Here is a 12,990-nt window from a genome sequence, read left to right on the forward strand (position 1 = left end):
GGTTTCCCCCTTAGCAATATATAACGTGTACTTCAAAAATTTCTTCTATGTTTTATCATTTTTCAGATATTTCCGTGGATTAATTAAAATGCCCCACTCTGTATATATATATATATATTGTAAGCACTAGCTCAAAAGCTTTACGAAATTTGACACAATTAATTTTGAGAAAGCATCAGGCCTGCTTTCATTTCTTTCTTTGTATGTACAGTTATTTACTTTGAATTGTGAATAATTCATTAAATGAAAGAGCAACTAAAATAGTTTTGAACGCACATATGCCATGCACTGTTTCCTCTGTCTGCCATTAGAAAGTGCTAGTAGCAAACATGGCGGCTAGTTGCTACATGGCGATTAAGATTTTTTTTATCGTGTCTTCTTCAGTGATGAATTGACATTTAATGTCAATGTGAACATTCATTATTTTCACATCTAGGGGGCAACAAATCCCCAAGAGATGACAAAGTTTCAATGAGACTCTTTAATTGAATGAGTTTTGTGCTATATCCCGGCAGAAAGTTTATGGGCTTCCACTCTTCTCATGGCCTCTACGTTCACCAGATCTTCCCCAATGCGATTTTTACCTTTGGGGATTCGTGTGTACCATCTAACTTACCAAACTTAAAAAAGAAGATTGAAGCAGTTACTATAACAATTACGTCAAACACATTGATCAAGGTACGGGAGCAACCCGCCTAACGACTCGATGCGTGCCGAGTGTCGAATAGTGTTCAAATTGAACGCTTGGAGCAAAAACTCTTTGAGCTCCTCTTTTACTTGATATAATATTTATAACTGTACGTTAAGTGTAACAAATACAATAAAGTCTTAAACTCCGGATATTCATTTCCAAACACCCTGTATATTCTTTATATTTCTATCTTGGTTAACTCAAGTTTGCTTTTTCAAAAATGGTCTTCCCCTCCCCCTGTCTTAGTGCTCTGGCTATGGGCTTGGAAAGTATACGTGTCTATTTCTCATAACTTGTTCACTGTGCCTTCTTAATATTATGTCTAAAAGCACCGTCAAGTTGTTGTACGATATTGTCTCCCTATATCGATTATCTCTAATACCGCATTCATGTAAGGATTTAAATTTTCGTGTTTTTTTTCTTTCTTCTTTTTCTTTTTGCTTCAAGTCACCGAAGTTCAATTCCCATCTCTCTCTCAGAGGACAACAGTAAATACGGAAAGCGGAGCTAACGATTTGTTGCTTCAGATCTACAAACCCAATCCGCAAATCACTTGAAATACAATAAATATTAACATTTCTTGTAATTCCCTTGCCTTTATATTTAATGACTTGGATCAAAACTGTGAGTGGTCTTAGCTTATCATTATCCTTAATTTTCACTTTTTCTCGAGATTCAAAAGAGGCAAATTTATTTATTTTTTTTTATTTTTTTTTTTTTTTTTTTTAAGTCTTTGAACACGATTCATATCACATCTTGCTATGAACTTCAATGTGAACATGAAAAATAATCAAAAGTCACCACACGAGCTTACAAGTAAATACAGAACAGAAACTGCGCTCACGAAACTAATTGAAAATAATGATAACATAAATGTCAGACGTAAATCCACTGCAGAGCTCACTCGTGGCTATATAATTGGCTTATGCGTTTTCGGCGCTAGAGACCCCGGTTTGTTTCCTGGCGGGAACTCATGTGATCCTGTTTCCAAGTTAAGTTCAGGGATCCAACTACGTGGTGCTCGAGTATCCCCACAATTTTGAGTTGAGTTGATTTTAGTTTAGCGTCCCTTTCAGCAGCGAGGCTATATGAGACGTGGACCTACTGATTAACGCGGAATCCGAACTACATGAGCCCCCGCCGGGAATCGAACAACCCAGGTCTCGTCAGATACTCAATATCCACATAAGAAGATGGAAGAAAGATAAAAAAAGAAAAACACAAATAAGAAAAGTAAAAAGAGAAAGATCTGATATTTCACCGCATTTCTTAAATGATTGTAGCGCCCGACATTCTGATAAAGCAAAGAGGAAAAACATACAGTTTCGGTAAATTGCACCAGAGATGAAAACACGTAAAATTTTGGAATTGTGGCCCTGAGGATTTTTAAAAGTGACAAATTGAAGGAGCATTTTTGCTTTCAATTTTCAGCTAATGTTTTTCATACTTCCTATGTTTCAAATGCGTGGTGTTTGTTGGATATTGGATAATGGAGAATGGTACAAAGTGCTGGGTCTAGGTCAAAACCCCCACAGCCAAAACCCCCACACTCAAGAAATGTCAAAACACCCACACAAACGGTCATAACCCCCACACAAATGGACAAATCTCCCAAACGCACGAACGGTCAAAACCCCCACAGCCAAAACCCCCACAATCAAGAAATGTCAAAACGCCCACACGATCGGTCATAACCCCCACACAAATGGACAAATCTCCCAAACGCACGAACGGTCAAAACCCCCACACTCAAGAAATGTCAAAACGCCCACACAATCGGTCATAACCCCCACACAAATGGACAAAACAGCCACACATAGCAACGGTCATAATCCCCACATAAATGGACAAAACTCCCACAAAATCGGACAAATCCCCCACACTCTGAAATGATCGTCATTTCACGTCTTTGTTGCGGCTCTTTATGACGCCCAAGAAGAATAGTTGCAACATCAGTTTAAGAGGAATAAAAAATGTTATTAAAAAGTACAAGGGCAATACATGAGTATGGGGGTTTTGTCAATTTGTGTGGCAGTTGTGACTATTTCTGCATGTGGGAGTTTTGTCCATTTGTGTGGGGGTTTTGTCCATTTATGTGGGGATTGTGACCGTTGCTATGTGCGGCTGTTTTGTCCATTTGTGTGGGAGTTATGACCGTTGGAGGTTATGACCGACTACCAGTGTGGGGGGTTTGGCTGTGGGGGTTATGACCGTTCGTGTATTTGGGAGATTTGTCCATTTGTGTGGGGGTTATGACCGATCGTGTGGGCGTTTTGACCTTTCTTGAGTGTGGGGGTTTTGGCTGTGGGGGTTTTGACCGTTCGTGCGTTTGGGAGATTTGTCCATTTGTGTGGGGGTTATGACCGTTTGTGTGGGCGTTTTGACATTTCTTGAGTGTGGGGGTTTTGGCTGTGGGGGTTTTGACCGGTTCCCCAAAGTGCTTACAAAGATGATACAAGACCGTTACGTAGTTAAGAGAGTAATATGTGCAAAGAAAGATAGATAGATTGGAGTTATGTTAAGGAAAGATTAGAGGAAGGTTATGAATGTTAAATAAGATTTTTATTATGATGTAAGTAAAGATAGTGGGTTTACGAAACACGATTGATTTAAGGAATTGAGATTAAAGTGTAGGCATAGATATAGAATAAAGAGGTTAAATAAGATAGTGTGTGTAGTTGAGATTTACTACATTGGCGCAGTCGAATTCTAAGAAATCTACGTTTTAACAGCGTAAACAAGTTTTTTTGTGAATCAGAGAGTAGGAAGATGAGTTCTAACGGCCAAAAGAAATCAAGAGTTGAGAGTAATGCAAGCACTGAAAAGCCACAAGGTATCCGACAATCTTGGTTTATGACTGAACTTGCTAAAAGAGATGTGATAATTCGCAGATTGGTCCAAGAAGTTTGTTATTTGAAAACAAAAATAATTCTTCAGCAGAAACCACGAACCTACGAGTGTTATCGCTGTTCTAAGAAGTCTTACATCAATTCGAATCGCTGTTCTTCTTGTTTATTGAGCCATGGGAACGAAACGTGCCCAGCCAGAAACAAAGCTTGCTTCAAGTGCAAGGACCAAGGGCATTTTGCATACGTTTGACCTTTCCTTAAGAATCTAAAGCATAAGTCAGGTGAAGTGGAACAGAAAGAAAAGAAAGGGAGTAGGTGCAAGGAAGAAACATATGAGTCAAACCAATTATTTGCGTCCGATTCCATAGAAGAAAAACAATCAAGCTATCCTTCAATGGGAACTATTGAAACTTCGGAAGTACCATCACCAAAGAGAGTGAAACAGGTAACCGCAAAATGGCTTGGCAACAAAAGAAGAGGAAGTGAACGACGAGGGAATGTCGCGAATGATTAAAGTGCGGAACAGTTCAAGAGAAACAGATATTCTGTGCCAAAGACTAAAGTAATGTTAGTTCAACTGGAGGAGCGAGATAAAATTATTGCTGGAATCATTGAAAAACAAAACACCATGCAGGCGCAGATCAATTTCCTGAGGGTTATATGGTATAAACGAAAGAAAAGGAAAAGGTCGACATAATTACAAGAGAACAAATAAGATTTGGAATCCTTGAGTTTGATGTAATATTCGTTAAAATATTTTGTTTCTTTTGTGTAGGTTCTGATTTTGTAAAAGGGGGAGAAGTGTTTGATATTGGATAATGGAGAATGGCACAAAGTGCTTACAAAGATGATACTAGACCGTTACGCAGTTAAGAGCGGTAATATGTGCAAAGAAAGATGGATAGATTGGAGTTATGTTAAGACAAGATTAGAGGAAGTTTATGAATGTTAAACAAGATTTATATTATGATGTAAGTAAAGATAGTGGGTCTACGAAACATGATTCATTTAAGGAATTGAGATTAAAGAGTAGGCATATATATATAGAATAAAGAAGTTAAATAAGATTGTGTATGTAGTTGAGATTTACAACAGTGTTGAAAATGGTGTGACAAGAGCTTAGATCTCGGGGGTTAGAACCTTAGAACCTCCCTAGTTAAACCCAGTACTCTCACTCAAGAATATGTATTTTCCACTGTCAGAAGAAAATATGAAAAATGGAAAATAAACATGAAAAGGTTATATTTCCTTTCAAACATATCTGAAATTGCATTTTAGAGTGACAACCCGTGGACTCCTCCTAATTCTATGTGGTATTCCATATCTCGAAATCCCTTTGTCATGAACTATGAGAGCATCCCTTGTGATTTTCAAAACTCTGCGTCCTTGGTTAATCTATTGATCCACGTCTCATTTAATCTCGGTGTTGAAAAGGACGTTAAACTAGCACAAACCTCTAATCTAAATATGGTACTTAGGATCCCACACGAATGACACTTGGCAACGCTGACTACAGAAAGACCGGCAGGTGAATCTTGATACTTCTTCAACAGCGTATGTTCGGGAGCGTTTGCCCAAGTCGGTACGTGAAAATGGTTTACATTGAAACCAAGTTCCCCTCTTGTTTCTGTCCCGTTCAGATGTCTAAAAGTTTCAGTACTCGTACTCAAATCTAAGAAAGTACGACTCAAGTCATATAGTAAAACGAAGAGGATTTACACACCTTCGCTGAGAGTCGAAAACCGCAAAACCGTGATTCATTTGGAGAAAAATCGCTGTATGAAATTTATTTTTAAGATATTCTTTTACTTTCTTTAAGTAAGACAAATAACTAGATTAATTAAATTAACGTGGATATGCAGATGCGAATTTGCGAATGCCCTCAAACCGCATCTGCCTCTAACCTTAAGGGATTTCATGATATAGCCTTAACAATTACGATCCCCACTGTCTTTCCCATCTTTATCTTCACTTGTAAGGGAAATATCTAAAAAAAACACTGAAACACATCTTTAGTTAATTTAAATGAAGGGTCTAAATACCAAATTTCATGTCTCTAATTTTAAGGGATTTCGAAATATTTTGACAATTGCAACTACCACTGTTTTTTCAATCACCCTTTTTTCTCACAAGGAAATATCGAAAGACGCTAAAAACATCTTTTTAATTGTTTTAAATGCAAAATCTAAATACTAAATTAGATTTTTCTATCCACATTCATCGCAACCCGAGCTCTTTAACCCATAAATACTTTCATCAGGGCCTTATCAGCGGGTAGATATTCCAGATCGGAATCTCTCCCAGCGTAATTTTAAAGTTTATACTGAAAAAAATAACATTTTAATTCATTTTCGACCTTCATTTGTTTTCCCATTGAAATATCAATGACAAGGGCATTAAATATCGTGAGAGTTCAACCACTCTGGATAAAAATCAGCCATGTTGGTAAATCTTTGACCTGGTATTCAAGTTTGTTAAATATTATATTGTACAGAATTTTGGATCCTACGTTTTTTACATATATATTTTTAAATCAATTGAGGCTATTTTTTTTCACAAGTATGTGTTAAGTTTACTAGTCAAGTCCCCCTAATAAGCTTTTGTTTCGCGTATATGCTCAATTTCTTCTGCATACAATCTTAAATTTTACTTACGTGTACTCTGGGTTGATCATTCGTGACCTTGACCTTCATTGTACTGGGTTCGTTTCCCAATACCTCAATGAAATTAGATAGGGCCCACAGTGGCCTAATGGTAGAGTGCTTACCTTTGGTGCGTGTATCCCTGGTTCGATACCCGGCCCAGTAAGCTTGTGGTGGGCAACATTGTGCTCGTGGGTTTTCTCGGGGTATTTCCGTTTCCTCCCACTTTCTCATTTCTTCTCATCATTCCACTCTCATTTGCTTTAGTCATTGTCTCCCTTAGTCTAGGACGCACAATTGTGGTACTTTAAACTGAAATATTTATTTTTTGCGACTAGATAGCTGTTAAAAAATAAGAAGTAATAAATTTCAACTTGTATGAAATATATAATGTCATTAGGGGATAATAGCATTAAGACGAAATGTGCTGTGATTACACATGATGCAAGTAAACATTATCTTGCTGGCTGTGGCTCAAAAGTAGGTATATCCCCCTGCATTGATCAAGTATAACATTCTAGTTTACGGTTTATTTGCTTCGGCTCTTCCGAGCTTAAGATGTCAGTAAAAACACATTAAGAACAAATAATAAAGAAACTAAGTCTACCTGATGGATAACAATAAGAAATGATATAAAATGCAGTATGGTACTGTATACTTACTTTTGGCCATCCTGTATATCGATTACCACGACAGGAAGCTATAGCTTTTAGCTACGAAGGCAATACTTTAATATGATTTTGAACTCTTTTTCTAGCACCAACATTCTAATACTTCATTTTATTTTTTAAAGCAAATGTAGTAATTTGAATAACATGGGAGGTAGCCGCAATTATTTAAATGTTGAACGTGTGCCAGAAGTCTCCTAACAGATATGATTTATTGTTAACGATAAAATTATAGCTTGGCTCTAATGTGGATACATTATTTTACTCCCTGCTAAGTATAAGTATATATATATATATATATATATATATATATATATATATATATATATATATATATATATATATATATATATATATATATATATATAAAGACTTACACATGTTATGTTTCATAAACAGTATATATGATGATATTTGTAACATATCATATTTTAGTTTTTCATAATATACAAAATAATAACAAAATTTATATACTCTCTGAGAAAACAAATTATTTATGTACCATTAAACATGAAATGAATTGGTAAACATAAATCATTTTCATGGATGTTTATTTTCAAAGCTCATACTTTTATGATAAATGATCCAGTAGATAGTATTTAAAAAGTCAAATTGATTTACTAATTAACATAAATTTATTGTTTACTTTTCATTTGTTTATGGTATTGCGTATTTGTTTATTTGCATTAGTATAATTAACAAGTTATTTCATTTGTACAGTATGTATATTATTTTACACACAAAACAAATTCCCAATTCACTTCAGGTCAAAATTGTTTCTGAATATATGGAATTCAGGGACTAAAATATAAGCAATATATATATATATATATATATATATATATATATATATATACGAGGGTATGTTGATAAGTTGTCAGGCTACCCAGGTTCAAACAAAGTTAGATATAAAATTTATATACGTTTAAGAGGCTTACAATTTGTGAAGATACTGTCCAAAATTTGGTTTGATTAAACCAATTTTAAATTTGTCTTTTTTTCAGGTCCAAAGTGAGGATGTCAGCCCACATCTCAGAAATTAGTAAATTTGAACACCGTGCATTCATCAAGTATCTCTTCCTAAAGAGACTCTCGTCGAAGGAGATCCACAACGACCTTGTCACGACATTGGGAGACAAGGCACCATCGTATGCCACTGTGAAGAAATGGTCAGCGAACTTCAAAGGTAGGCAGTTTGGTCTGTATGATGGTCCAAGGTATGGCAGACCAATTTCAGTGACCTCTCCTGAGATAATTGACGCCATTTACCGGATGGTTCTTGACAATCACCGAATTCCGCTCAAACAGATAAATGACACATTGGCCATTAGTCATGAACGGGTGTGGAAAGTTATCCATGGAGATGTGGGTGTGAGGAAGTTCGCGGCAAAATGGATTCCGAAACTTTTGAACGCAGATCAGAAACGTGAACAGCAGGGGCGTCATTTCAGACTTCGCTTGGGAGGGGCAGGAGCACCACTGACATAAGAATCTCACGTTTTGTACTAGTATATTAGCAGACAATCTATTAAAGCATACATATTCCTCACTCTTGAGGGGGGCAGATGCCCCCTCCTGCCCTCCCTAAATGACGCCCCTGGTGAACAGGTGGAGGCAAATAAGGTAGTTCTGTTCCAATTTCAAGCGTATAAGGCCATTTTTTTCCTACGTTTGGACAAAACCTGGTTATATTTCTACGATCCCACGACGAAACAGCAATCGGCGGAATGGCGCCACAGCGGTTTTCTACGTCCGAAGAAGGCTAGGACACAGCGCTTCTCTGCTAAGGTCCTTGCTACGGTCTTCTTTGATTGTGAAGGAATTCTATTGCTGGATTATCTGAAATCGGGTGAAACCACCAAGGCAACTTATTATACATACCTTCTGGACAAACTGAAAGCAGCACTAAAGGAGAAGAAACGTGGAAAGCTGTCAAAAGGGGTAATCTTCCTCCACACAAGGCACGCCTGACATTGCAAAAATTAGAGGACTTACGGATTCAAATACAGGAACATCACCTGATGAAATCAGGCAAATACATACCTTATTCGCCTCATTTGGTTCCATCAGACTTTTATCTCTTTCCTAAATTGAAAATGTTTTTAAAGGGAACGCATTTCAATGGTGCCGATAACGTAATTTCTCAAACAGAAGCCTGGTTTGCAGAGCATTCATCCGACTTCTATATGTCTGCCTGCAAGCACTGCAGCATCAATGTGAAAAGTGCATTGCATTACAAGGGAAATATGTTGAATAAAAATATCAAGCTTCGCTTCCTATCTCCTTGTTTTTTTGGTGAGGCTGAGAACTTATCAACCCACCCTCGTATATATATATATATATATATATATATATATATATATACAGGGTGTTAAGAAAGGTCGTTTACAACGCTTGGCAGGTATTTCTCACACGAAAACAAGCAAAACGTTTATGTGACATCCCGGAAATGTTTCTGAAACATTTTTCTAATTTAAATATGTTGGAGATTATACATGCATACGTACATACAGAGAGAGAGAGAGAGAGAGAGAGGAAAGTTACCAGTATCAGCCCCCTATCCCTAATCCGGCGCCTCAGTCTCTAGCGTCTCTGTGAAGCGTAAACAGCCAAGTGTTGTGCTGGGCACATTACTTACTCCGATTAAGAAAAGGCGCTGATATTAGAAAGTAATCCTACACAGTTTGGGGGCTGAGAATCAGTAGGCATTGTGATTTGAGTGACTTGCAAGTTTTGGTAGTGTCAGAGAAATCTGAAGTTTCACGATAAATGAGTATGAGTAGGCAAAATTTTCATTATAGTAGCTAATTAAGGAACTACGAAGTTAGTAAATACGTGTTTAGTAATGCATTATAAGCTTTAATTGCGAAACTATTACGTTTGTTTCCGCCATGTGCTGAAATCCTAATCCGGCACCCCTTTTGGAGTCTTAAACCGGCACCCTCTTTAATGGCATATATGTCATTAGTAGACCCTATAGCTTCTAATCTTTATAGGCTATAGTCCTATATAAAATGAAATAGAGTTGCTCGAGTTCTGAGGGAGTTTTTCATTGTTGCAGCGCCGAAAAGAAGCCGCCTTAATTAGGGAAACGGAAAGAAAACCACGCACTATAATCACAATTGGCCAAAAGAAAATATGACTGAGACCATAACTGCTGTGAGATCGAAGGAAATGTGATGAAAGAACGCTCAGTATCTCAGAATTCAGCTCTCTTTTCAACACTTGAAATTCTCATTGAATACACTGCTTCACCAGAAAATGATGTTTCATGTATGTTCTGTTCAGACAATGATGAAATGTGAGTTATGCGTCTTATGTGTTCAGACTGGGCACATGTTGAATGTATTGGAGCTGACAAAGACGATTACATATGTGACGTTTCCCGATGATTGTGATTGGTGCTTTTTGTTTGTTTGTTTATTGAACAGTTTTCATAATTATATTGAATATTTACGCAAGAAGCGCATACATACAATGAAAATAAAAATGTTTATATTTCTTAAACATTTTTATGTGTTTTATCAGTCAAATTATTTAGATTTTCTGAAATAAAGTCATGGTACGTCCTTATCTGTTCATATTTAATTTTCTTCAGTTTATTTGGTAATTTTTAGGTAACTCACTGCTAGTAATATACGAGGATGCTGATTTAGGCTATCTTTTTTCAGACTCATGAATTTGATAGGTTTCAGAAAAAACTTTATAGCTTCAACCACGTTAGGCTTATCAACTTTCTACTGCCAACTGAACATAAGAAACTTGTTTAACTTTTTATATTGAATACTTAAAAATGACAAATTCTAATTTAATTCTATAGGACTGAAAAACAAACTGGGGTGCCGGATTTGACTACTTTATTCTATATATATTAGTGCACTGCACGGTTCGGGCTCAGGCGGTCCAGCTCTGCTGTTTCCTTAGCCCAGGCTGGGCTAGGGCGGGCCGGCGCTTCAAGTAGGGCTGGGTTCGGGCGATTATTTGTAGTTCTTTAATAATTATTGACTCTAGTTAAATGATAATTGCAATAAAACTAACGAGGAGTGAAAGGTATTACAAACAATGCAACGTTTACAGTTTTAGTGCGGTCCGTAAGTGCAATAATTTGTATGGATCGTGCATTTCCGGTTACCAGCATGAAATTTGGTCAGAGCGTTTAACGCGACATGTAAATGAGAAAAAAGCCGGGAGACAGCTTTTCAATATGTTTCGTGTGACTCTGGGCGGCATCTTGAAAAATGGCCTACTTTTCACATGTTCCCCAAATTTTGTCCGATTTACACTGTCTTTGGGCTCAAATTCACAGGCAAAACAACTATAGAAGGCTGTGAACTGCTTGACAATAACGGCAATAGCTTTAATTTCTTGAGGGGGGCTAGTGAAAGGGAACAGGTGTTCTGGGGGGACAGTTATTTTGTGTACATAAAAAATAAGACTATTGTGTTACTTGACCTGTATATCAAGTCAACATCTCTGGGAAGGGGACTCACGACAGGCCCGTATCCAAGGGGGTCATGGGGGGCCACCACTAAATTTCTACTGCCGCCCCTTAAGTTTTTACGGTAGGCTTGCAAGAGCAGATATTACAGTTAATATCTGTTGTTCTGTTGTTACAGCACTGTTGTTACTGTTTGTGAAAAGTGTGCGTGATGATAATTTCATGATTTATGTAGAAGTACTCCAGTCCATGTGTCATTGGTACTTAGCTTTGGACCACGTACACTACAGGCGATGGTTACCAGTCTTTCTTCATACTCTGAAACAACTTCCAGTTCGTCATCCTGATGTATTTAAGGAATTCTCTAAGGGACATTTCACCAGTAGGAAATCTTACCGGCACTTTTCATGTATGTCAGACGACCACCTTCACGAACAGAACAACAAACTGATAAAAAAAAAGTGGTTCTCTATGGGGAGCTTGCGATAACCCATTTACTTTTTTGAAGAAAATAGTCAGTTGTCCCGAAGTCGCTCGTTTACTGGCTGAGTATGAAGACAGCTACTCTGCTGAGTTGCACGTATCGAGACCACACCACGAGGACACGGATGCATTCCAAAGCAAGTACAGGACACATGTAAAGAACCTAATTGATGTATTTCGTGATACTGGTAATCCTTTTGAAGAAGAGCATCTGTCTACAGTTGGGTTCACCAGACGTATAGCGCCAGAAGATTCGTGCCAGTCTGTCCGCATCGCAACTACCACAGGAGCCAAAATGTATGAGGACTTCGTTTATAACCGTATAATAACATGTAAGCAGTCCATACACGATGCTATAAAGAAAGTTAATATGCAGCTTTTCAACTGTAGCTTGTCGAAAGTTCGTTGAAAAGTTAAGATGACACTTGCTAGTGCACACAAAGATTCTAACCTGTTCTGCAAGATGTTCATAGCATGTCAGGAAAGGAAGGGCGATATCAGAGAATTCTTTTCTCATGAGAACACAACTTATCCCCCATCAATATCTGAATTTGGAGATCTCAGACTTCCTATCTCTAAATCAGATATTTTGAAATGTTTTGAAAAATTTGATGTGTGTATAAGTACTATCATCCCCCATTCCTCTTATCTTGTCGTCAATGGAGCGATGCTGGTACACCAACTGCAACCAGGAGCAACGAAAACATTTGCAGAATATGCCGCAGTTGTTAATAACTGCGTTTCTTTCACACTTCGAGACACTAAACGCTTAGACGAGATCTTTGACCGCTACATTGAAAAGAGCTTGAAAACACAGACGCGTCAAAAGCGTGGGCAGGGCGACCGCTTTGTTGTCAAGTCAACGGGACCGTTTCTAAACAATTTCCAGAAGTTCCTTGTAAACGATAACAACAAGGAAAGGCTATTTCATTACCCCGCCGAAATAATAACTGCAGCTGATATTTCAAAAAGAGAAATATTCTGCACAAGAGGAAATCAAGTCTTATCCTCTTCCTCAGACTTAGATATTACTGGTATTTCTCCCTCATCCCACATAAAAGCTGATGGAAGAATCCTTCTGCACGTCCGTCATGCCGCAGAGAAAGGACACAAAAGTACAGTTGACTCTGATGTTGTTATCGCTCTCTTTGCGTTTCTGCATCTGTCACCCACTCTGGAGAAACTATGGATTGATTTTGGTTCTGCAAAAATGCGACGT

The 12,990-nt window shown here is 37.6% G+C and overlaps 1 protein-coding gene across 1 annotated transcript; it reads left to right on the top strand.

Annotated features, from left to right (window-relative positions):
• Positions 1–7,854: 7,854 nt before the first annotated feature.
• LOC145677174 (protein GVQW3-like) lies at positions 7,855–8,338 on the top strand (the record flags this gene model as incomplete). Its single annotated transcript, XM_081747791.1, has 1 exon — positions 7,855–8,338. A coding segment is annotated over one exon (484 nt), but the record flags the coding sequence as incomplete, so codon positions are not given.
• Positions 8,339–12,990: the final 4,652 nt, after the last annotated feature.

This window comes from Thermobia domestica, unplaced genomic scaffold, assembly GCF_964235325.1.
Source record: "Thermobia domestica unplaced genomic scaffold, izTheDome1.hap1.1 HAP1_SCAFFOLD_663, whole genome shotgun sequence".
In the NCBI taxonomy this organism is placed as follows: Eukaryota; Metazoa; Arthropoda; class Insecta; order Zygentoma; family Lepismatidae; genus Thermobia; species Thermobia domestica.